A 23,788-nucleotide genomic window follows, 5' to 3' on the forward strand; every position below is an offset into this window, starting at 1 on the left:
ATGAAAGGGATTTTGTTTCTGGAAATATGTCTGTGGGGTGCCACATTTGGAATAAAACACTTACATCACACATCTGGATATCCATACAGCCCATCTAGTTTGCCTGTGTCCATTTATGCCCATATATCTGATGACATTGGGACAATGATCTCCATATATGGGCATAAAACTTATGTTAATTAGTAAAGCCTGGGGATCTCCATATATGGGCATGAGGGGTACCCTAAAAGGGCATCATCTGGGAATAGCAAATATAGTTATCCTAGAAAGTGAAAATCTTACATCAAAGGCCATAACTACCTACCTACCACCATACTGCATTCCTCATTAAACTACCTACCAGTAAGATGCCTAAGGGAGAAAAGCAAAGGGCGAGGTTGCACCATTTCTTGGTCTTCTGGCCAGTGATGTATATCGGACCATTTAACCATATATGGAGACATCTGGTACCCAAAGATATTCACAGATATGGGCTTAATATTGATGACATAAGGGATCTCCATATATGGGCGTAAAAGGGATTTGGTTCCCCTGGCATCACAGGGATCTCCATATATGGGCATAAAATGGATTTGGTTACCCTGGCAACACGGGGATCTCCATATCTCCATATATGGGCATAAAAGGGATTTGGTTCCCCTGGCATCACAGGGATCTCCATATATGGGCATAAAAGGGATTTGGTTCCCCTGACATTACAGTGATGTCAGTGGCTGGTTCTACAGAGGGGATCTCCATTTATGGGCATAAAAGGGAATGTATGTATGATGATGTCAGATATCATTGACGTCATAGGACTTTCACATAACGAATAACTGAGTAAGCATGTAAACCCGTAAAATCTATATTTGGGCATGGCTGATTTATGACCTCATCATGATGACACGAGCAAACACAGCTGAATTGTATAAATGATCAGTGCAGAAACCAACAGAAGTATTTGACCAAGACTCTTCGATTTAAACATCAACAAAGGTGTGACGTTTGTTGATGGTGACCATGTGACGGACGGACGGACGGACGGACGGACGGCCGGTGGAGGTTTTCATAGTAAACTGCTCCCTGACGGTCGCAATAAACATGTTTTAAAAACATCAGGTTTCATACATGCATTTCTTTTTTACACTGCCACTTTATTCTCCATAACATTACAGTTCACACTTTTGCACTTCAGGTCATGATCACATAGGCTACAGTGTATATTTTGTCATAATCAAACACTAGGGGCCATATTATGTAGCATGTTTGTGCAGTGTAGATTTGTACAGACGTCTTTCTGAGATGCAAGAAAACCCTTTCACCGTGAATCACAGACAGCAGAAATCAGTGTGGAACTGTACAAATACGATATGAACCTCAAATCCCAGGGGTCATCGCCTGTTGGCTTGTCGCAAGGTGAACCTGAGAGATTAGGACAGATTGTAAATAACTTTATTTAACTTTGTTTAATCATGAACACTGTTAATCATGAATCCCTATTCACGTTGTGAGCTTGTAGATCGGCTATTTTTGGTGAAGAGATTTGAGAAACTCAGGTCCATTCCAAATATGATCAAAGTGTTCTGACTAAGGCACCCCTGGACTTGCGTCACGGCACCCTAGGGTGCCGCAGCACCCACTTTGAGAAACCCAAAGGGTTTAAGGGTCTGCCAGATACCAGACTGAAATACTGTCCCATGGGGTTCATTTTTTAAACAACCCCATGGAAATAATAGCAAATCTTTGGAAAATTAACACAATGGACATTCTGGCTGAAATAGTGTGTGTGTGTGTGTGTGTGTGTGTGTGTGTGTGTGTGTGTGTGTGTGTGTGTGTGTGCAGTGCCGAGGGAAGTAGGGGTGCTGGGGGTGCGGCCGCACCCCCTCCCCCACGTCCCACCGCACCCCCCACCGCACCCCCTAAAGGGGGGTTGGGGGAAAAATATTGCCGATCGGCAAGTAGAGGCTCTGACATCAGTGGCGTGAAGTAGGAGCTATTGGCTACTTCTATTTCCAGTACAATTTCAAAATAAACATGTGTTGAATGATCGATTGTATAGACAAAAAAAAAAGAAAGGCTCTTGTTTTGAAATGTGCTTCTGGGCACTGTTTAGACAGGAAATGGCTTTCAAAGGACTTCCCTTTTAACTTGTCTAAGCGTCTGTCTCTCCGTGCGTAACATATGCGTCATGAGACATGGACTCGGGTGAATTATAACAATACGGGCATAAAAGGAATATACAGAACACCAAGACAACACAACCTAGGCTATGAAGGCATTACACATCGCCCTCTGCTAGCCCTGGCGTCCTCACTGGTGAGTCGTGGCTAAAGACTTGTAATGATGAATGCTATGTTATGCTGCTGTGCTGCCTGGCTAGGCTAATGTTTGGGCTAGCTAGTGGCTAATGGCTATGGTGTACCAGAAGTTGACCAGCTGTTTCCTAACACTGGGGTCTGGACCGATGCGGCGGACAATATAGCATCTAATAATATCCTGCTGGCTGCAATCAGATCAGTGGCATATGGCCACTGTGTGCGCATTTTTTATATGTCTCCGCACTGTCCACAGCCCGTTTGGAGAGGCAAAGGGAAAGTTTAGTGTGCAGTTCCCAATTGTGTTACATTTAGCTAAAAAATAAACCGCGGAAACCCGAATAAAACATGCAAAAAAGGTTATAAAACACAATTAAAATCCGCAAATAACCGCAATTTTTTGCGCGCGCGCGCGGGGATCGTGTCACTGCACGCGCGCGTGACACGATCGACAGCCCCTCCTGCCTCAAATTAGTTCCCACGGCTATGTGTGTGTGTGTGTGTGCGTGTGTGTGTGTGCGTGCGTGTGTGTGTGCGTGCGTGCTGCGTACACTGCTCTGAATGGGACTAATAATAATGGAGATGACACACCTCCTCCTCGCCGCGTTGTTGCCATCTGATTGGTCAGAAGTCGGAGAAGAGGCGGGACAACTGGACAGGACTGCACTGGTCTGGTGGCGAGGATGGAAGTATATCTAACTACCGCTTGCCTGCCGGGCGAGGAGGACGAGCAAGTAGGTGTCGCTCGCTGAAAAGAGCAGACCGCAAGGCGTTGTAGATCTGCTCTTTTCGGTGAGCGACACCCGCCGGACCGGTTGGTACGGTAACTACCTACCTATCGAAACTACATAATGGTACGGTCCAGGCCCCGCCCACTACGGATGCAGGAACAGAAACAGTGGAATACTGATCTTGTAATGTACGTGTCATTCAACTACACATCATCACCTGCTATTATACACACATACTCTCACTGTAAGTACAACTCTCTATCTGTAATACTACTACTATTACTCCTGTCCTGATCATTAATAACAACAACAACAACAACACATTTCATTTAATAGTAGCTTTTATGCCTTGAAAGTGTACTTTGTAAGCTAGAATTACTGTCTAAACTGTAACTGTTTAGGTGTTGCTGTGTCTTGTCTGTTAAAAAGCATAGTTATATGCTTAAAACTTAAAAGTAACACTATATATTATCACTGCTGTGTTTATACCGAGTTATTAGATGTAATCTTGATGTGTTATTATTGTCAGTAGTACTAATATTAAACAAATCTGCTGTTAGCTTAGCAGCACAGTGAGCTGGAATGTCAATGAACTGTGGATCGCAGAGCGTTGTGAGCTTGGAGGTCTGCTATTTCCGAAATTTCAGCCCCTGTCTCTCTAACATTCTCTGCACGTCCCTGATCTACTGAGTGAGTTTGTGGATCCAAAAAAAACATCATGGAGGTAACACCAACACCAGAGAAAGATGAAATAACGCCCCCAGAAATATTGAAAGAAGACATAACGCTTCCAGTAGGACATGTTATTGCTACTGCACCAAGGGAGCGGTTGCGTCACATACGCTTTATCTCGCACTCATCGTTTCTATTTCCGTGCCCCAGACTGTTGTTGACGGGAGCATTTCCCAAATCACAGTCAACAGTCTACAATCTACAATGTAGTTATTATTTATTCACAAGCTCTTGTTAATTCAGTACTTTTAATTTGTTCAGACTTGCCTCCTTAAATTGGGCATAATATTATACAGAAGCAGCATAATTCTTCTTCTTTTTAATAGCATTAATGGAGGTGGCTCCATTAATGCTATATGGCTGATTTATGACCTCATCATGATGACACGAGCAAACACAGCTGAATTGTATAAATGATCAGTGCAGAAACCAACAGAAGTATTTGACCAAGACTCTTCGATTTAAACATCAACAAAGGTGTGACGTTTGTTGATGGTGACCATGTGACGGACGGACGGACGGACGGACGGACGGCCGGTGGAGGTTTTCATAGTAAACTGCTCCCTGACGGTCGCAATAAACATGTTTTAAAAACATCAGGTTTCATACATGCATTTCTTTTTTACACTGCCACTTTATTCTCCATAACATTACAGTTCACACTTTTGCACTTCAGGTCATGATCACATAGGCTACAGTGTATATTTTGTCATAATCAAACACTAGGGGCCATATTATGTAGCATGTTTGTGCAGTGTAGATTTGTACAGACGTCTTTCTGAGATGCAAGAAAACCCTTTCACCGTGAATCACAGACAGCAGAAATCAGTGTGGAACTGTACAAATACGATATGAACCTCAAATCCCAGGGGTCATCGCCTGTTGGCTTGTCGCAAGGTGAACCTGAGAGATTAGGACAGATTGTAAATAACTTTATTTAACTTTGTTTAATCATGAACACTGTTAATCATGAATCCCTATTCACGTTGTGAGCTTGTAGATCGGCTATTTTTGGTGAAGAGATTTGAGAAACTCAGGTCCATTCCAAATATGATCAAAGTGTTCTGACTAAGGCACCCCTGGACTTGCGTCACGGCACCCTAGGGTGCCGCAGCACCCACTTTGAGAAACCCAAAGGGTTTAAGGGTCTGCCAGATACCAGACTGAAATACTGTCCCATGGGGTTCATTTTTTAAACAACCCCATGGAAATAATAGCAAATCTTTGGAAAATTAACACAATGGACATTCTGGCTGAAATAGTGTGTGTGTGTGTGTGTGTGTGTGTGTGTGTGTGTGTGTGTGTGTGTGTGTGTGTGTGCAGTGCCGAGGGAAGTAGGGGTGCTGGGGGTGCGGCCGCACCCCCTCCCCCACGTCCCACCGCACCCCCCACCGCACCCCCTAAAGGGGGGTTGGGGGAAAAATATTGCCGATCGGCAAGTAGAGGCTCTGACATCAGTGGCGTGAAGTAGGAGCTATTGGCTACTTCTATTTCCAGTACAATTTCAAAATAAACATGTGTTGAATGATCGATTGTATAGACAAAAAAAAAAGAAAGGCTCTTGTTTTGAAATGTGCTTCTGGGCACTGTTTAGACAGGAAATGGCTTTCAAAGGACTTCCCTTTTAACTTGTCTAAGCGTCTGTCTCTCCGTGCGTAACATATGCGTCATGAGACATGGACTCGGGTGAATTATAACAATACGGGCATAAAAGGAATATACAGAACACCAAGACAACACAACCTAGGCTATGAAGGCATTACACATCGCCCTCTGCTAGCCCTGGCGTCCTCACTGGTGAGTCGTGGCTAAAGACTTGTAATGATGAATGCTATGTTATGCTGCTGTGCTGCCTGGCTAGGCTAATGTTTGGGCTAGCTAGTGGCTAATGGCTATGGTGTACCAGAAGTTGACCAGCTGTTTCCTAACACTGGGGTCTGGACCGATGCGGCGGACAATATAGCATCTAATAATATCCTGCTGGCTGCAATCAGATCAGTGGCATATGGCCACTGTGTGCGCATTTTTTATATGTCTCCGCACTGTCCACAGCCCGTTTGGAGAGGCAAAGGGAAAGTTTAGTGTGCAGTTCCCAATTGTGTTACATTTAGCTAAAAAATAAACCGCGGAAACCCGAATAAAACATGCAAAAAAGGTTATAAAACACAATTAAAATCCGCAAATAACCGCAATTTTTTGCGCGCGCGCGCGGGGATCGTGTCACTGCACGCGCGCGTGACACGATCGACAGCCCCTCCTGCCTCAAATTAGTTCCCACGGCTATGTGTGTGTGTGTGTGTGCGTGTGTGTGTGTGCGTGCGTGTGTGTGTGCGTGCGTGCTGCGTACACTGCTCTGAATGGGACTAATAATAATGGAGATGACACACCTCCTCCTCGCCGCGTTGTTGCCATCTGATTGGTCAGAAGTCGGAGAAGAGGCGGGACAACTGGACAGGACTGCACTGGTCTGGTGGCGAGGATGGAAGTATATCTAACTACCGCTTGCCTGCCGGGCGAGGAGGACGAGCAAGTAGGTGTCGCTCGCTGAAAAGAGCAGACCGCAAGGCGTTGTAGATCTGCTCTTTTCGGTGAGCGACACCCGCCGGACCGGTTGGTACGGTAACTACCTACCTATCGAAACTACATAATGGTACGGTCCAGGCCCCGCCCACTACGGATGCAGGAACAGAAACAGTGGAATACTGATCTTGTAATGTACGTGTCATTCAACTACACATCATCACCTGCTATTATACACACATACTCTCACTGTAAGTACAACTCTCTATCTGTAATACTACTACTATTACTCCTGTCCTGATCATTAATAACAACAACAACAACAACACATTTCATTTAATAGTAGCTTTTATGCCTTGAAAGTGTACTTTGTAAGCTAGAATTACTGTCTAAACTGTAACTGTTTAGGTGTTGCTGTGTCTTGTCTGTTAAAAAGCATAGTTATATGCTTAAAACTTAAAAGTAACACTATATATTATCACTGCTGTGTTTATACCGAGTTATTAGATGTAATCTTGATGTGTTATTATTGTCAGTAGTACTAATATTAAACAAATCTGCTGTTAGCTTAGCAGCACAGTGAGCTGGAATGTCAATGAACTGTGGAAAGTTGTGTGCAAACACACAACTAAGTGTGTTTGTCTGTGTGTGTCAGTACTTATGTGCAGATACTGCTGAGCCTCATAGAGTGAATGTAGGACCCTGACATATCAAAACAATCAGACTAAACGCTTGAACCCTACACTTCTAGTTTACAGGACTGTTGGAGGCTAGCTGGAAGATGCTAACAGTAGCATCTTGCAGCTGTCTTTCAGACACTGCAGGGTCGTTTTGTTTACTTCTAAATCGGTTGAGATTCTTGCACTTGTAACTGTTGGCTGGACACTGCAGTACGTGTCTATACATTACTCACCCACCTGCAGGATAGTATTGAATTCATAAATTCATTCATTCATTCATTCATTCATTCATCTTAGCACAGGGGTCTTCAACGTCTTCAGGCCAATGACCCCTTAGTTGAGAGACATATGAAGCAGGGACTCCCACAACCTTTTCATAGATTCCATATAGTTTCATCTTTTTACAGCACAATCATCAGTGTATTTTGGATTCATGTCAATTTGTGTTTTCAGATATTTAACCACTTGAACCGTCAATACTTATTACACTTGACCTTTCACTCTGTACTTGGTCTGCTCTTTTTCCCCTCTACACCAAAGCTCTTTTGCTAAAAATAGCCGATCTACAAGCTCACAACGCCTCGCAGCGCAAGGCGTTGTGAGCTTGTAGATCTGCTATTTTTGGCCAAAGTTCTCTGAATTTGGACTCTAGGGTTCAAGTGTTTAATGTAAAAAAGGAGAAAACTTTCTATCACTCAAAGTTTTGGAGGACCCCCCTTAGTAACTCTGAGGACCCCCTGTTGAAGATCCATGTCTTGCAGATCAATATGTGCAGTGATTGTTGTCAGGAATGCAGTCCTACTGGATCAGGTTTAGGTCTTTAGGCCAGCTCAACCTGCTGTGTCTCAGACAGATACTAACACATTACATAACAGAGGACGACCACAATGGAAACGAGCCCCTGGGCCTTTTTGTATTATCCTTATAAATCGTACCTCTGTACTAATTGCAAACTGTTAAATTATTCAAACAATCAGGGCATCAGGGGTTGACTCTAAGGCAGGGTTCCCCAATTAGTTTTCCCCAAGGGCCGAATTATGTCTAGGGTACCAATCCGAGGGCCACAACATTGCAGGGGGCGACGGTGGCGTTCCCACAACTCCAGCAACAGTTTTCGTCGTTGTCGGGTGAAAATCTTGTATGTCCAAAACCGTTCGTTTTGAATTTATCATTTAAAAATGATTTAAACTAGTGAAAACAGCCGATCTACAAGCACACTACGCCTCGCGGTGCGAGGCGTTGTGTGCTTGTAGATCTGCTATTTTCACTACTTTTGTGCGACGGCCTTGTCTGATTTGCGAAAGAACGTTCAAATTTAGAGATACGAGATTTCCACCCGACAACGGCGATATACTAGTGTTGTTGCTGCTCTTATACCACGATTATTACTGGGGTTGGTGGGGGCCAGACAGTAGCCCCCCGCGGGCCGCAAATGGCCCACGGGTCGCCTACTGTGTAGGTATTTTTTTTTTATTACTGTTCATTTTTTTTTGTACTCATCTTGTGAATTCTGGGGCTGAGAGATATGGAAATACCTCAATATTTATGTCAAATATCTCAATAGCTATACAACGTATTTGAAATTCCAGGCACAGACATTTTATGTTGTGTTTATAGCAAACTATAAAGACAGTTGCTTCCTCACTCTAATACACTTGCCAGTCAGGAAACCTGAATGCAAACTCCACCTGCCACAACGTTTTATTTACTTGCCACAGTCAGGCAATAATCCATCATATGATGGTTTGATATTAAATTGGGATGTCTGGCCCAATTTAGTACTATTTCAGATGTAGTAATGCTGTGTTAGACTATAACACAGTATTACTGACACAGTAATAGAATATACTGTTGATGAGACTTTATTGTACAACACTGCACTCACTGTACATCAGACAATAACAACACATACATCCACGCGCGCACGTGTGCACGTGCACACACACACACACACACACACACACACACACACACACACACACACACACACACACACACACACACACACACACACACACACACACACACGCACAATAACAGCAATAACAACATAAAAAGACATACCAGTCCACGCTCAGCCCTGTTCTTTAAGGCAGCTATGAAGATTGCAGCCAGGTATCAGACTATTTTGTTTACAATTAATGAACAATTCTTTTTTTTAAATAGGGAAAGTAGCAGATGTATATAAGCTCACAACGTGTTGCGATGAGGTGCATTGTGAACTTGTAGATCGGCTCTAGGGCAAGGTGGTGAAACTGGTGATTGACTGGGTGTGTATTGTCTTGGTCTATATTGAGATGAAATGCAAGCAATGGCTTTGTTGTGCAGTTGTGTGACGGAGGTTGGGTGTGGTGTGGACCGATAGTGTGTGTCCGGATAGTGATGTATAACAGATACAAAACAGGTGGGATAGCAAGCACTTGGAATGTAGGAGTTGAGGCATTACATTTTGCTGACTCTGTTCCACAGATTAATTTGGAGAAAATACCGATCTACAGCTTAAAATAGGATGGGACCATGAGTTTAACAGCGTAGTATGTCTGAGGTAGTAATAACACTGTGATAGTGATACAATATCAGAGGTATACATACATACAGTAGTAGTAATGTTTTAATCCCTTTACTGTTCCAAACAAACAGGTTTGTCATTTTAGCACAGCGCTGATGAGTGGTTCCAGCCCCTGCCCTCAGGGGGCGCTAGACAATAATAGTGCATCCATACAATGCTGTTCGCTGCAGGCACCAGGAGTGATGAGCAGTGTTGCCATGTCCGCTTATTATAAGCGACCTTCAGCTTCCTTTTCTGGAAAGTTGCTTGTAAATATTGGTAGTTTGTGACTTTGTGGTTGTGTTTTTTTTGGGGGGCTTTTTCGAAAGTGTAGTAATCATAAAAACTGGATGGGCGTAAAAGTGTAGTTGGTTATTTGGGCTTGCTTCCAAATTTTTAAATTATTATTTAAACCAGTGTATTTGTCCCTAACCCCCATCAGAAAATGTTTTGTACCATTTTGTGTTGTTGTTTACAAAAATCTTCCATATTTTATTTAAAGATTTTTTGGAAAATAGTAGATCTACTCACAATCACGTGATGAAATCAAATATGAACTTGTAGATCGTCTATTTTCAAATAGTCCATGTATGTGCGTAGGTTTGAAGTGCTCGTGTGTTTATCACTTAGTTTGGGCTTGTTTTCATTCATAGACCTGGTTGCTCATTTCTCTCGCAAAATCTGGCAACATTGGTGATGAGGCTACAGAGACAGATAGTGTTACCATTGTACTTTCAGTGTGAATGTGATGGATCATGTATCAGAATCAGAACTCTGGATAATGCAGGATAAATACATTCTGTACATGTGTGTAATACCCTTTAGTTGTGGTTGTTGGGGTATTTGTCAAGTACACATCAGGAAGACCCTGTATAATTTAGGCCTAAACTTATTGGATGCTTTAATTATTAAAAAATAGCAGATATACAAGCTCACAGCGAGTGCCGCGCTGCGAGCTTGTAGATCTGCTATTTTTTTTAAAGTCGTGAAAACGTGTGCAAATCTTTGAATATATGCATTTTCAAAGCGAACGTTTGTAACTCAAATTTTGCTTCTGGGGGGTCCCTGGAACTAAATATTTTGAGATGGGGGTCCGTGGCCAAATACATATTGTTTTGGGGGTCCTTGACATGAAAAGGTTTGAGAACCACTGACATAGTTGTCTCTCAAGAACAGACTAACTGGGCTCCAGTTAAGTGAAAAGGACCTTTTCTTTGACGATGGCTGGCCAGATTGCTGACATAGAAACATAGGTTTTTCAAAAAACCTTAGAAGGATTCAAAAGACACTTATAGAAACGGCTCAAAATTTCGAATTTTCATGATTTTTCAAAAATAGCAGATCTACAAGCTCGCGGCGCTCGCAGCTTGTATATCTGCTATTTTTCAATAGTTAAAGCATAAAATAATGATACACAATAATGTGTACCCGTTCGAAATGGGTTAAACCCTGTATATACTTTGTTGTCTGGGATCTCTCAGAATGAAAGTTCACCTATTATGACATGCCCAGTATAGGGACACTAGGGTTCGAGTGGTTATTCTGTCCCAACTATCTTGGTCATGGACACTTCGACACAGACTATGCGGGCTGAGGGCACTGGGTATTAGGGTACAGTTGAAAATAAAAGTAATTTGATAATGCTGTCTCAATAATGGATTACTCTGAGAATTGAATCAAAAATCACCCAGTTCCATCCAATTCCAGCTGCCTCAGCAGTGTTCACGACCAGATCTCTCTTAAGTGATGAATTATTTATGTTATTCAAGTTATGTTTAGATATGTAACTTGCATCGCAACCAGGGGCATAGTTCCACCGATTTAAAACCAATCCAATACGGAACTAAAACTTCCGCTAGTTGCGCTGTTTTCCCCCCGCGAGGTACCAAAAAGAATTTGTCTACATTGGACCCCATTCGTTTTCCCCTTTGATTTTCTAACCTTAATAAACGTTGTCATAAATACTTTATGGTTCCTGCCGCTAGTGAAAAACTCCCTTTCAATCCCTATGATATGCGTTTTGTGCAAATATGGTCCCATTTATGTTAAAATTGATGATACATTTGTGGGGGGCGTGGCCAACTAAACTGATACTAGCCTGCTGTGTTCTTCTTCGTGTGCTGTATTTCGGGAGGCTCAACACCACATTCTCCCATGTATCCCTGCGGTTCCACGTGACCGTTGGCAGCCAATAGCATTCCTTATGATTCCTGGGGTACCATTAAAACAATGATGGCGACACCCATACAAGGGACAAAAAGTCTATGATCGCAACTCCACTGTTTTTACTGTTCTATGTGATTTTTTCCCCCTTCTTTTGTTACAAAATAAGTGAACTGTGTTGGTTCCAATCTGTTGTCATGGTGATTTCAGGACAATGAAGGCTCTGATTCTGGTTGGGGGCTATGGAACCCGGCTCCGCCCCCTCACGCTGAGTGTGCCAAAACCACTGGTGGAATTCTGCAACAAACCAATCCTCCTGCACCAAGTAGAGGCTCTGGTCAAGGTGAGAGAAAGACTCATAACCATAAACAAACCAACCGCTGGTGCTGGTCAAGATAAGAGTTATATCCACTAGTGGTGGGAATTATCGTTCATTTCAATGATTCAGGGTGCGTTCGGAAATGCACACCAGGAACACACTCACATATTAGTTTGTATTGGCCAATGCGCTCAGTGCTGGATATCTGAACGCACCCTCAGTGTCATTTTGTTCCTTGACTAAAAAGATGAGTTCCAGTGATTACAGTTTACAGTTTAGGCATTTAGCAGACGCTTTTAATCCAAAGCGACTTACAATAAGCAGATAATACATCACTATAATAAACAAGATAACATGTCAGAACTTCAACAACAATATAACAAATGCATTTGAATATCAATCTATAAGAAAAAGGATTCTAAAAACCTAAAAAAAACAAATGCTAACTAGATTCCTGTATGGTCATTGAGTGTTTCAGTAGTGCTATGGTTTTAGGTGGAGTCTGAAAAGGTGAGTCTTCAGTCCATGGCGAAAACTTGCGAGTGAGTCTGTTGTTCTAAGTGCGACAGGGAGTTTATTCCACAGTTTGGGGGCCAGGAGGGCAAACTGTCTCGGACGAGTGGATTTTTGTCCTGGGGCTTTTAGCGTTTCGTTCACTGCTCCGTGCTTCCAGCGATAGTTCCAAACATAGGAACTGAGTGAGCATTTTCGCATTCCAATTCTTACAATGAGAGTCAGCGCTAGTGTCGTAACTCTGATCGGATTCGGATTGCTTGGTCGAAAATACTACATAATTTTTAATGTCAAAAGGTCAAAGCTTCATTACCAAATTATCTGTCCGTTTTGTATCCAAAGCCATTTGAATAACTGTACTGTATATGTGTGTGTGTGCAGGCCGGTGTGGACCATGTGATTCTAGCTGTGAGCTACATGTCTGATCTGCTGGAGAGAGAGATGAGAATACAGGAACAGAGGGTTGGTACCGCATTTCCCACAATGCATCTGACACTCAGAAGAACTACAAAAAAATGTCTTTGTGATGCAAATGATCAAAAAGAGCTACAAGCTCACAAAGTGTTGCAACACGTTGTATGCATGTAGATTGCTATTTTGAAATAGTTGGTTACTGTTGTAATAATAATAATAATATGCTTTGTTTTATTGGTAGCTTGGGATCAAAATCTCTCTGTCTCATGAGACGGAGCCACTGGGAACAGGTGAGTCCATATACCACTTCTACTGGACCTTACCATATGGCACCTTTCTTGAACCAAAGGATCAAAAATAATGTACAACCAACCAACAAGCAAACAACCAAATAAACCAAACATATCCGATCTAGAAGCTTTAGAAATGTAATGAAATAATGCAATATAAGCATGCTATTTTATGGTATATTTCTGTATGGTGTGTGTGTTTCTCTAGCGGGTCCCCTGGCTCTGGCCAAAGAGCTGTTGGGTGGTGACGAGGATGAGCCCTTCTTCGTCCTGAACTCGGATGTCATCTGCGACTTCCCCTTCACAGACCTCCTCGCCTTCCACAAGCGCCATGGCAACGAGGGGACCATAGTGGTGAGACAGACAGACAGACAGACAGACAGTCAGCTCTGTAGCAGGGGGTCCCCAAATTATTTTGGGGCGTCCCTGGATGATTAACTTAATGTGCAACGTTGTTTGCTCACTCAACAGTAAACAGGCCAACACCTTTTAATTCATCTAAAATGACAAATTAAACATTGGCCCAATTGTCAAATATTAGATGCAGAAATTGTGAAAATAGCCGATCTACATGCTCACAACGCCTCGCGTTGCGAGCATATAGATCTGCTATTTTATGCCTCAATTCTTAGTGCTTGTCAAAAAAAAGATATATGATTATTTTGTGGGTCGCGGCCTGAAAAGGTTGAGAACCACTGATTTAGTGAGTCAGTTTACAGTAGTTAGTCAGTCTCTTGAATAAAATGTAATTTAGTTTTTGTCATATTTTAGTCATATGAAGTTTTATTATAGTTTTAGTCGACTTCAGTCAACTAAATCTACAGTTGATTTTCTCAACAAAAAGGCCTTGATGGCGTAATGACTGATTTTACAGTCGGTTGCATGCTGAAAATAGCCGATCTATTCTACATGCTCACAACGTGTCGCAGTGTGGCGAGTTGTGAGCTTGTAGTGTAGTTCTGCTATTTTCAGAGCGCAACACCCGAGCGCAACCAAAAATTACTTGTCTTTTAGTTCTACTGGGTCTCTTCTCCACTAGTCCCTGTCTAACATTTTAGTCTAGTTTTTGTCTAGATTTGTTGATGAAATTGTCAATATATTTAGTCTTAGTTTTAGTCATCGTAGCATAGTTTCTACTTGGTATTTATTTAGACTAAATTGTACAACATTACATTTTATTCTTTAAAAAAAGTGAGGCGGCACATGAGGCTGTGAGGTTTTGAACATTTTGAAAAATGTTGTAGAACTTTAAAAGGCATTTGTATAAGGGTTCCCACACTTTTTTGTCTCAGGGCACCGCATAAACCAGTAGGGGTCAGCAGTGACATACATTTGGCTTGTCCACAAGATGTGCAGAATGATGTTTTAGACCAGTGGTTTTCAACCTTTTCAGGCTGCGACCCCACAATAATCATATTTTAACTGGGACCCCCCCCCCCCCCCCCCCCCCACCCTGACGAGCACTAAGAGTTGAGGCATTACATTTTGTATATCACGGTTCTATTGTGAAAATAGCAGATCTAGATCTAGATCGTCTATTTTCAAAATTTCTGCCTCTAATATTTGACAATTTGGCCAATGTTTAACTTGTCCTTTCAGAGGTATTAAAATGTCCTTCAATTGTCACTTTAGAAACATGCTATATAATTAAATGTTGAATGTTTACTGTTGATTGAGAAAACAGTGTTGCACATTAAGTTAATCATCTGGGGACCCCCCCAAAATCATTTGGGGACCCGCAGGTTGAGAACCACTGTTTTAGACAGATGTCAGGTTTTGATGTTTAGAACAAAATAGAATGACCCGCACAGTGTCTACACTTGCACAATAAAGACAATTGTGGCATTTAGGAAATTGGTATGGTGTTTTAATGAGTGTGTGTGTGTGTGTGTGTGTGTGTGTGCGTGTGCGTGTGCGTGTGCGCGCGTGCGTGTGCGTGTGTAGGTAACCCGCGTGGAGGAGCCCTCTAAATACGGTGTTGTGATTTATGAGGCGGACAGCGGCAGAATCCAGCGCTTCGTGGAGAAACCTCAAACCTTTGTCTCCAACAAGATCAACGCTGGAATGTACATCTTCAACACACACATACTGAAACGCATACAGGTACACACACACACACACACACACACACACACACACACACACACACACACACACACACACACACACACAGGATTTTAAACCAGGGGTCTTCAACCTTTTCAGGCCAAGGACCCCTTAGTCGAGAGAGAGATGAATCAGGGACCCCCCACAACCCATAGATACAATATAGTTTCATTGTTTGACGGCATAATCATCAGTGTATTTTGGATTCATGTAAATTTGTGTTTCCAGATATTTAACCACTTGAACCGTCAATACTTAATAAACTTGACCCATCACTCTGTACTTAGTCTGCTCTTTTTCCCCTCTACACCAAACCTATTTGCTGAAAATAGTCGATCTACAAGCTCACAACGCCTCACATCGCGAGGCGTCGTGAGCTTGTAGATCTGCTATTTTTGGCTAAAGTTCTCAGAATATGGACGCTAGGGTTCAAGTGGTTAATATAGAAAAGGAAAATAAAAAAAGCTTCTATCACACAAAGATTTGGAGGACCCCCTGTAGTAACTCTGAGGACCCCCTAGGGGTCCCGGGATCTCTCCACTCCGACATGTCTCCTTTCCGACATGTCTCCATTCCGACACTAACCCTATCTCTAACCCTAACCCTAAACCGAACCCCCATGGGAGTGTCGCCACTCCGACAATAAGAAGTAAATTTCGGAGTGGCGACATGTCGGAATGGAGAGAGCCTCCCGGGTCCTGGACCCCCTGTTGAAGACCCCTGTTTTAACCTTTAAAGGCATTTGTATCATTTTAAAATCTTGCGTTGGCTATTAAAAAACTGCAAATTATGTTGCGACTACATTAGTGTTCAGGTCATTCTGTTTATTCGGGTGTCATTGTGTCTCTGCAGCTCAGACCAACATCCATAGAGAAGGAGATCTTCCCTGTCATGGCAGAGGAGGGACAGCTGTATGCCATGGAGTTACAAGGTAATGATGCTACAGTACTGCTGCTGCTGACACTACTAATGTTAATATTCGTCTACCCCAGGGTTCCCCAATTAGTTTTCCCCACGGGCCGAATTATGTCTAGGGTACCAAGCCGAGGGCCACAACATTGCAGGGGGGCGACGGTGGAGTTCCCGCTACTCCAGCCACAGTTCAGATATCGTCGTTGTCGGGTGAAAATCTTGTATGTCCAAAACACAGGATGTCTGTTCATACCTTCCTTGAAACTCCCTGGCCAACACCCCACACCTTCTAGACCCACATTCTAGTGTTTAGTCATGGTTAATGTAAATGTGTCATGGTTGTACATTTGTTGTGTTATTCAACGTTGTAAATGTGTTTTTTCATGGTTGAAAGGGGACTGCCCATAAGTCCGACATCGCATTAGTCCAACGTTGGTCAGGTTTAGGGTTAGGGTTAGGTTTAGCATTCACCAGCGTCGGCAGGTTAGCAGCATTCTTAGCATTCACCAGTGTCGGACTAATGGGACGTCGGAACAATGACATTTCACCGTTGTAAATATGTTGTGTAACTTGTGTCATGGTTGTACGTTGTAGTTGTGTAGAATCATGGTTTTAAATGTGTAGAGTTATGGTAGTAAATGTGCTGTGTCATGTTTTGTATGTTGTAAATGTGTAGTCTAATCATGGTTGTAAATGTGTTGTGTCATGGTTTGTATGTTGTAAATGTCTCTGTCTAGTCATGGTTTTAAATGTGTTGTGTCATGGTTTGTATGTTGTAAATGTCTGTAGTCTAGTCATGGTTTTAAATGTGTTGTGTCATGGTTTGTATGTTGTAAATATGTAGTCTAATCATGGTTGTAAATGTGTTGTGTCATGGTTTGTAAGTCGTAAATGTCTGTAGTCTAGTCGTGGTTGTAAATGTGTTGTGTCATGGTTGTAAATGTGTAGAGTCATGTTTGTAAATGTGTGGCGTTCTTGTGTTTGGTTTCTGCAGCTCACAGTGCTACCAAACGTAAGTGTCTGGCCTCTGAATTCTTATCTGGCCTCACATACAAACCAGCTGCACTAGAGGTCCTGCTAGGATAGAAAACCAGCAGCACTAGAGACCAGTAGAGTCTGTGGGACATGTGGTGCTCTTTAACCCATTTAGGCCTAGAATTATTGAATGCTTTAACCAGTGAAAAATACGTAAAAATGTGTGCAAATCTTTGAATATATACATTTTCAAAGCGAACGTTTGTAACTCAAATTTTGCTTCTGGGTGGTCCCTGGCTGGCCAGATTGCTGACATAGAAACATAGGTTTTTCAAAAAATCTTATAAGGATTCAAAAGACACTTATAGAATCGGGTCAACAATCGGGTCAACAAGCATATCTACAAGCTCGCAGCGCGGCACTCGGTGCCGCGCTGTGAGCTTGTAGATCTGCTATTTTTCACTGGTTAAAGCATTCAATAATTCTAGGCCTAAATGGGTTGTCCCTCCTCCTACCTCCTGCACCAGTGTATGAAGGAATTTCACTGCTAATGTGTTACACCCACCCGTGGTACAATTAAAACCTGCTACAGACTGATTCATGCTGTGTGTGTGTGTGTGTGTGTGCGCGCGTGCGTGTGCGTGTGTAGGTTTCTGGATGGACATTGGTCAGCCTAAAGACTTCCTGACAGGGATGTGTATGTACCTGCACTCCCTACGACAAAACGCGCCAGAGAAGCTGCGCACAGGACCCAGCTTCCTTGGAAACGTACTAGTTGTGAGTATCTGATTGGTTTGGCCAGTTGGTTATCTAGTCGATTATTCTACTGCTTTAATAACAATTATTCTACCACTTTTTCTATTTTAAATAAATATAAATGTGGGGGGGGGGGTCCCTAGATTACTGCATTAAAGGTACACTGTAGAAACATTGGCCAAATTGTCGAATAATATTAGAAAGAGGCAATATTTGTGAAAATAGCCGATCTATAAGCTCGCAACCCCTCAATCTGCTATTTTCACAATATTTGTGTGGAACAGAGTCAAACTAAACGTAATACCCCAACTCCTACATTCCAAGTGTTTGTCTGGGTGGAGGGTCCCCAGTTAAAATATGAATATTTTCGGTGGTCGCAGCCTAAACTGCTCTAGACAGGGTCCATGGTATCAGGTCGGGACATCAAAATGATCCGTCCTCTGAGCTGCACAAATAAGATTGCTCTCTATGTACAGACGAGAGTGCGGTTTTTCAGTGATCAAATGTCTCTCCAAACACCTTGGGGAGGAAAGCCTCTGCTCTCCTCGACAATAGAAACGTCATCAACAACCACTCGCTCTGTGTAAATTCAAAAGACAATCAGCTCCTCCATTTACACATTGAGCCTTTTCGGTTAAATTGGGACATTACGCCCACTTAACGCAATGGAAGCCAACACAGTCAAGTCGGTTGCATTTCAGGTCCCACGAGTTGGACATTTGTGTTCAGGCATACATATTAACCACAGTGCATGAGTGTGAATGAGGCTTTAAAGTTAGTTCAGTCTCTTTGCTAACGTCTGTTTGTGTGCGTCCCTCTGTCTCATCTGTCTTTTTGTCTCTGCCTCTCTCTGTGTCTGTCCGTCTTCCTCTGTGTGTGTCCGTCTGCAGGACCCTACAGCTCAGATAGGACAGAACTGTACGATAGGGCCTAACGTGACGGTCGGAGCAGGTGTGGTCGTGGAGGATGGCGTGAGGATAAAGCGCTGCACCGTCCTGAAAGGAGCGCGCATTCGATCCCACTCCTGGCTGGAGAGTTGCATTGTGGGATGGAGCTCGTCTGTGGGCCAATGGGTGAGTTCAGAACAAATATGGTTTACTACTACAACTGTCACTGATCATTACGGCACGTTTGTCATAGATTATCCTTATGTATAACCTGCTATATACACTTTATGAATACATGAATAAAAATACTTGAATGTGTCCCTATTTTATCATAAGTTTACCCAAATACAGCTCAAGTGGAGTTAGGAGGTTTTTGACCAAAAATTTGGTCAAACTTCGTCATTCTAAACGATGGAAAAAACAGCTACCGGTAAATCCGAGTAAGGTGGTTTGATCGACAGTTTGAGGATCCAATGGAGTTAGAAGCGCTTTTTAATACTTTTCATTAGTTTAATTTCTACTGGTTGCTGTTTGTTGCAGGTGCGTATGGAGAACGTAACGGTACTTGGGGAGGATGTGATCGTCAACGACGAGCTGTACCTGAACGGAGCCAACGTTCTGCCTCACAAATCTATCAGCGACTCGGTGCCTGAACCCCGGATCATCATGTAAAAAAAACCTCAGACAATCACATCAGCAGAACACTGAAGGAGCAAGAAGGACACAGAGAGCCAGCGGCGTGATAATAACAGTAGTTACTAATAAATAGACTGTCCGTGTCGACCGAGAGACATGCATGGACGCAGGTGTGGCAGAACAAGCTTGTTTTCATTGTAAGACATTGTTCTGAGGAGGGTTTTCGAAGCGACCGGTGATGATGCCAACCTGTACTTTACGTTTGCCAGGTCACCTTGGTGACTGTGTGCCGGACTGTGTTCCGTAACCTCCCATTGAGTAACATAAGTTACAACTACAGTAGGGTTTCACACCAGTTTCAACAATAATCCCACCATAAATGCTACTGTACCACTGAATCACTCATAGAAAACATGCAACGGCTGTGGTCACAGGCGCACACACAGGTGTTATTCTCAAGTAACATACGGCTTCCACCAACGCTCTGTTCTTTGATTCAACAGCAGTCATTCAACAGTCAACGGAGCACTCAAACAGTTACATCTGATTTCATATTGCGATTTAAAAAGTGAGACATCAAGGTTTGATTATGAAATTAATTCTAATATTAAGTTAATATAATAATAACCAATAATAATAATAATAATGTGATGATGATAATAATAATGATAATGAACTTTATAAAGTGTTTTTCGAAACATGGTTACAAAGTGCTTTGTGGTGTCAATATAAAATACAGGACCCCAAAAACGATTCAGCGCGTTCTTTTAAGTTTACGCTGAAAATGTCAGGTTAAAAAATCATGGTGAGATAAACAATTATAACAACTATTAAAACAATAAACAAAATTATCTAAGAGAAAGCCTTGGCATAAAAGTAGGTTTTCAGAAGTGATTTCAAAGATGACACTGAGGCACTGAGCCAGGGCCTTCTAGAGTCTAGGGCTGAAGCCCAATCACCCAAAGTGACGAGCTGAGTGTGATGTGGAACAATCAAGAAAGCCCTGCCTGAAAATCTTAAAATCCATTCTGAAACTCATCTGCAGCAAGTGAAGGGAGGCCAGGAGGACTGGTGTGATGCTTAGCAACTAGCCCGAGATGTTATGCCAAATAGCTGTCCATGTCTGCACAACTGCAGAGAAATATTGAAGACATTTCTTTGTTATGTATGTCATGTTGGTTTGTAGACGAGACTGGAAGTATTTTTTGTCTGTCTGTCTGTCTGTGAGGGTCTTGTTCTGTTATGCATCTTTTCTTTTTAGTTAAAGCTATACTGTGTAAGTTGCTCAACTAGTGGTCAGTAGCGTCCGCGTCTTTCGGCCGTTTTTCGCTGCGGACCGGGCCTCACACCCCCGCGTCACCCCCGCGTCTGCCTCCATCTCGCCGAGATCTATCTTTGGAGGGGTCCCTGGTTCCTGTGCGTTCAGGCATTCCGGAGAAACGGAGTGTTTCACCCGAGTATAGATAGAGACACACGGGCGCCTACAAATATGGCCGCCCTATTGTGATAGCTAGCGACCCCACTTCAAGATGCGCTGTGATTGGCCGGCAGTGTATAACCCTCGCTGTGATTGGCCGGTAGTGTATGATGACGTCATTTTGCTGGGAAATCCCGCCCCTGTCACTGCTAGAAGAAAATATATAAAGAGAAGGCTTCAGAAGCTGAAAATAACGGTGTGGGTGTTCTAAAACTTTAGCGATTTAAGAGTTAGGACAATTTTAAGATTTGTTTTATAAAAAAAGTTACATGGTATAACTTTAAAGGACCATACCGTTGTCGTTTTCCTGCTTGTTTACATGCTATCCCAAATCACTAAAACACCATCAAACTTACCTCAATAATTGAGTCAATGTTGAAACACATGGATGTTTGGATTTGGATTGTAAATCAGTTTACTCAAATCAGTCCATGCTTTAAAATGCATTGAAATGTCTAACCGTATTTTCGTGCTCCAGAATGAATACAAAAAAGACATTGGAAGTTTTAGTTCCACTTACATAACTTCTGTTTTTAAATATCCATAGACACACATGATACCCAAACAAAACTTGATGTCATTTAGCAAACATGTGGCCTTAGTTTGGAAGAAAGAAATTATGCAGAATATATAATTATAAAGGGAAATATGAAGCCTGTAATCTTGTTTAGCTGTTGCTATTTTAGCTTTGAACTCACATCGAGTCTAGTATAAGACACTATTATTCAAGCTCAGACAGGGAGCTGGTGGCCGCTTATCACAGCTTATGTCTATGAGAGAATTAAAACTTTAGGTAGTATGCAGCCAACATTAGCTTGGTTAGCTGGTTATCCCAGTAGTGAAGCAATAGTTTGTATAGGGGTGATGATGGGTGCTGCTGATTCTCAACGAGTGGGTGTGTGTGAGAGAGAGATTGAGATTTCTGAATGAATGGGTACTGGGTAGACTGTTTTCCGTTAATGTTGTTGGCATTAGAAAACAATCAAAATAAATGTGTTGATGGCCTGCTCTGTACAAATGACTAGAACAAAGTTCCTCCTAAATCAAACTGACAGCCGTATGTTTTGTAAGATCAGTATGCAGTGACTTGTAGTCTGACTCAGTGGGCTTAACATGACAGATCACTGGTGTGGTCCTTTTAAGAAAATGTTGTTTTCATCTAAAAGGTTGAAATTGAATATGAAATGTTAATTGGGATTTCTTTCTTTTTTTGTATACACTTGATTGAAGCACAGCTGATCTCATAGATAATGGTTTCAAATTGTTTCGTAGTTATTTTTCTGTCATAAATGTTATTTAGTGCTAACATATGGAACCAGTTCTAAAGACCCAGAATATTCAGCACTGAAAAAAGGACAAACAACATGATCCACTGTGTTTGAATGTATTGTTTTATATGAGATGAATATAATGGATGGAACACACTCAAATGTTCTGTCTCATTTTGCTACAAAACCAATAAAAATAGGGAACAAAACATAAAACTATCTTGTGTAATTCTTTAATACAACAGTATTTTTAAGCAATATTACACTTGAGGGTGTGTGTTATCGTTATTCATTTCATTGTACAGGTAATTAAGATATTTGATAGACACAAATCAGAAAAAAGTCAAACAATCAGTGAGCCACATGATGTGATGGTGGCTCCTGCTGGGACAACACCTAGCAATAACTCATCTGTCCCAGCAGGGGGCGTCACCATCACATAATGTGGCTCACTGATTGTTTTACTTTTTATTTATTTCCACATAACAACTCAAAGGTATATTAATTACATAGTTCAAAATGGGTGGTTCTCCCCTTTAAGGCCACACCATGCCCGGAAGCACTTTGCAAGCAGGGAGGCAAGACACCACAGGTGTCAATTCGACTATATATTTAAACTCCTAAAGGTTAATGATTCATAAGCTATATTGTGGAGGAAAAACACTATATTTATGAAAGAGTGGTGTTCTAAAATTGCAGAGCTTGACGTCAAGGCAAGTTTATGAGCTGAGAAAGCTGGACTGTTCATGGCAGGCAAGATCAGAATTGTTGAAGGAGAGAGCATAGGCGAAGATTCATAAATAAAAGATGGGAGTTGACATATACAGTATATGTACACACACACACACACACACACACACACACACACACACACACACACACACACTTCAGTTGTTGGTATACTCATGGGCTTTGTTTTGACTATTATTATATAATCACTCGCATTATAACAGTAGGCTACAACAATTACATGAAATGTTTTGTTTTTACAACTATGATCCTTGCCAAAAGTTTCCAGTAATTATTAAGTATTATAATAATTGGCCTAATATGTCATTGTAAAATGTGTTATGCTTGTCCTCAGAAACGTAAAAGTAATTAGCAGTTTGTATGTGTTATATAAGCAGATTATTATAATGTATTATAAGTATGTTTATAATGCATTAAATGCATAGGAAGTATGTTGCAATGAGTTAAGCCTGCAAATCTACCAATGGCAATGCATTTCTCCCTTTGTTTAGGCCTACTTCAAACATGACACACAAGATATAATGAAATAAAGATGATTGTGAAGGAAAAAAAAGAGTTGGGCCGGAAGGCAAAGCTCTCTGTCTACCGAGCAATCTTCGTTCCTACTCTCACCTATGGTCATGAAGTGTGGGTCATGACCGAAAGTAGGCCTATAAGGTCACGGGTGCAAGCGGCCGAAATGGGTTTCCTCAGACGGGTGGCTGGTATCTCCCTTAGAGATAGGGTGAGAAGTTCAGTCTAGTCACCCGAGAGAGACTTGGAGTAGAACCGTTGCTCCTACACTTGGAAAGGAGTCAGCTTAAGTGATTCGGGCATT

At 42.1% G+C, this 23,788-nt stretch overlaps 1 protein-coding gene across 2 annotated transcripts; it reads left to right on the forward strand.

Moving 5' to 3' along the window:
* The first annotated feature begins 984 nt into the window (after positions 1-984).
* On the forward strand, positions 985-22,437 carry LOC308287669 (mannose-1-phosphate guanylyltransferase catalytic subunit beta). 2 transcript variants are annotated; one of them, XM_080728905.1, is made up of 10 exons: positions 985-6,472; positions 11,879-12,011; positions 12,882-12,962; positions 13,156-13,204; positions 13,413-13,558; positions 15,149-15,307; positions 16,163-16,241; positions 17,847-17,974; positions 18,844-19,026; positions 19,381-22,437. In XM_080728905.1, exons 1-10 carry the CDS (start codon positions 6,405-6,407, stop codon positions 19,510-19,512), a joined length of 1,158 nt encoding a protein of 385 aa, XP_080585031.1. In that variant the 5' UTR covers positions 985-6,404; the 3' UTR covers positions 19,513-22,437. The 2 variants fall into 2 exon arrangements, with proteins under 2 accessions (XP_080585031.1, XP_080585032.1); XM_080728906.1 differs by having other exon boundaries at positions 986-6,528.
* Positions 22,438-23,788: the final 1,351 nt, after the last annotated feature.

Source organism: Nannobrachium achirus (genome assembly GCF_963921795.1).
Source record: "Nannobrachium achirus genome assembly, chromosome: 6".
Classification (NCBI taxonomy): Eukaryota; Metazoa; Chordata; class Actinopteri; order Myctophiformes; family Myctophidae; genus Nannobrachium; species Nannobrachium achirus.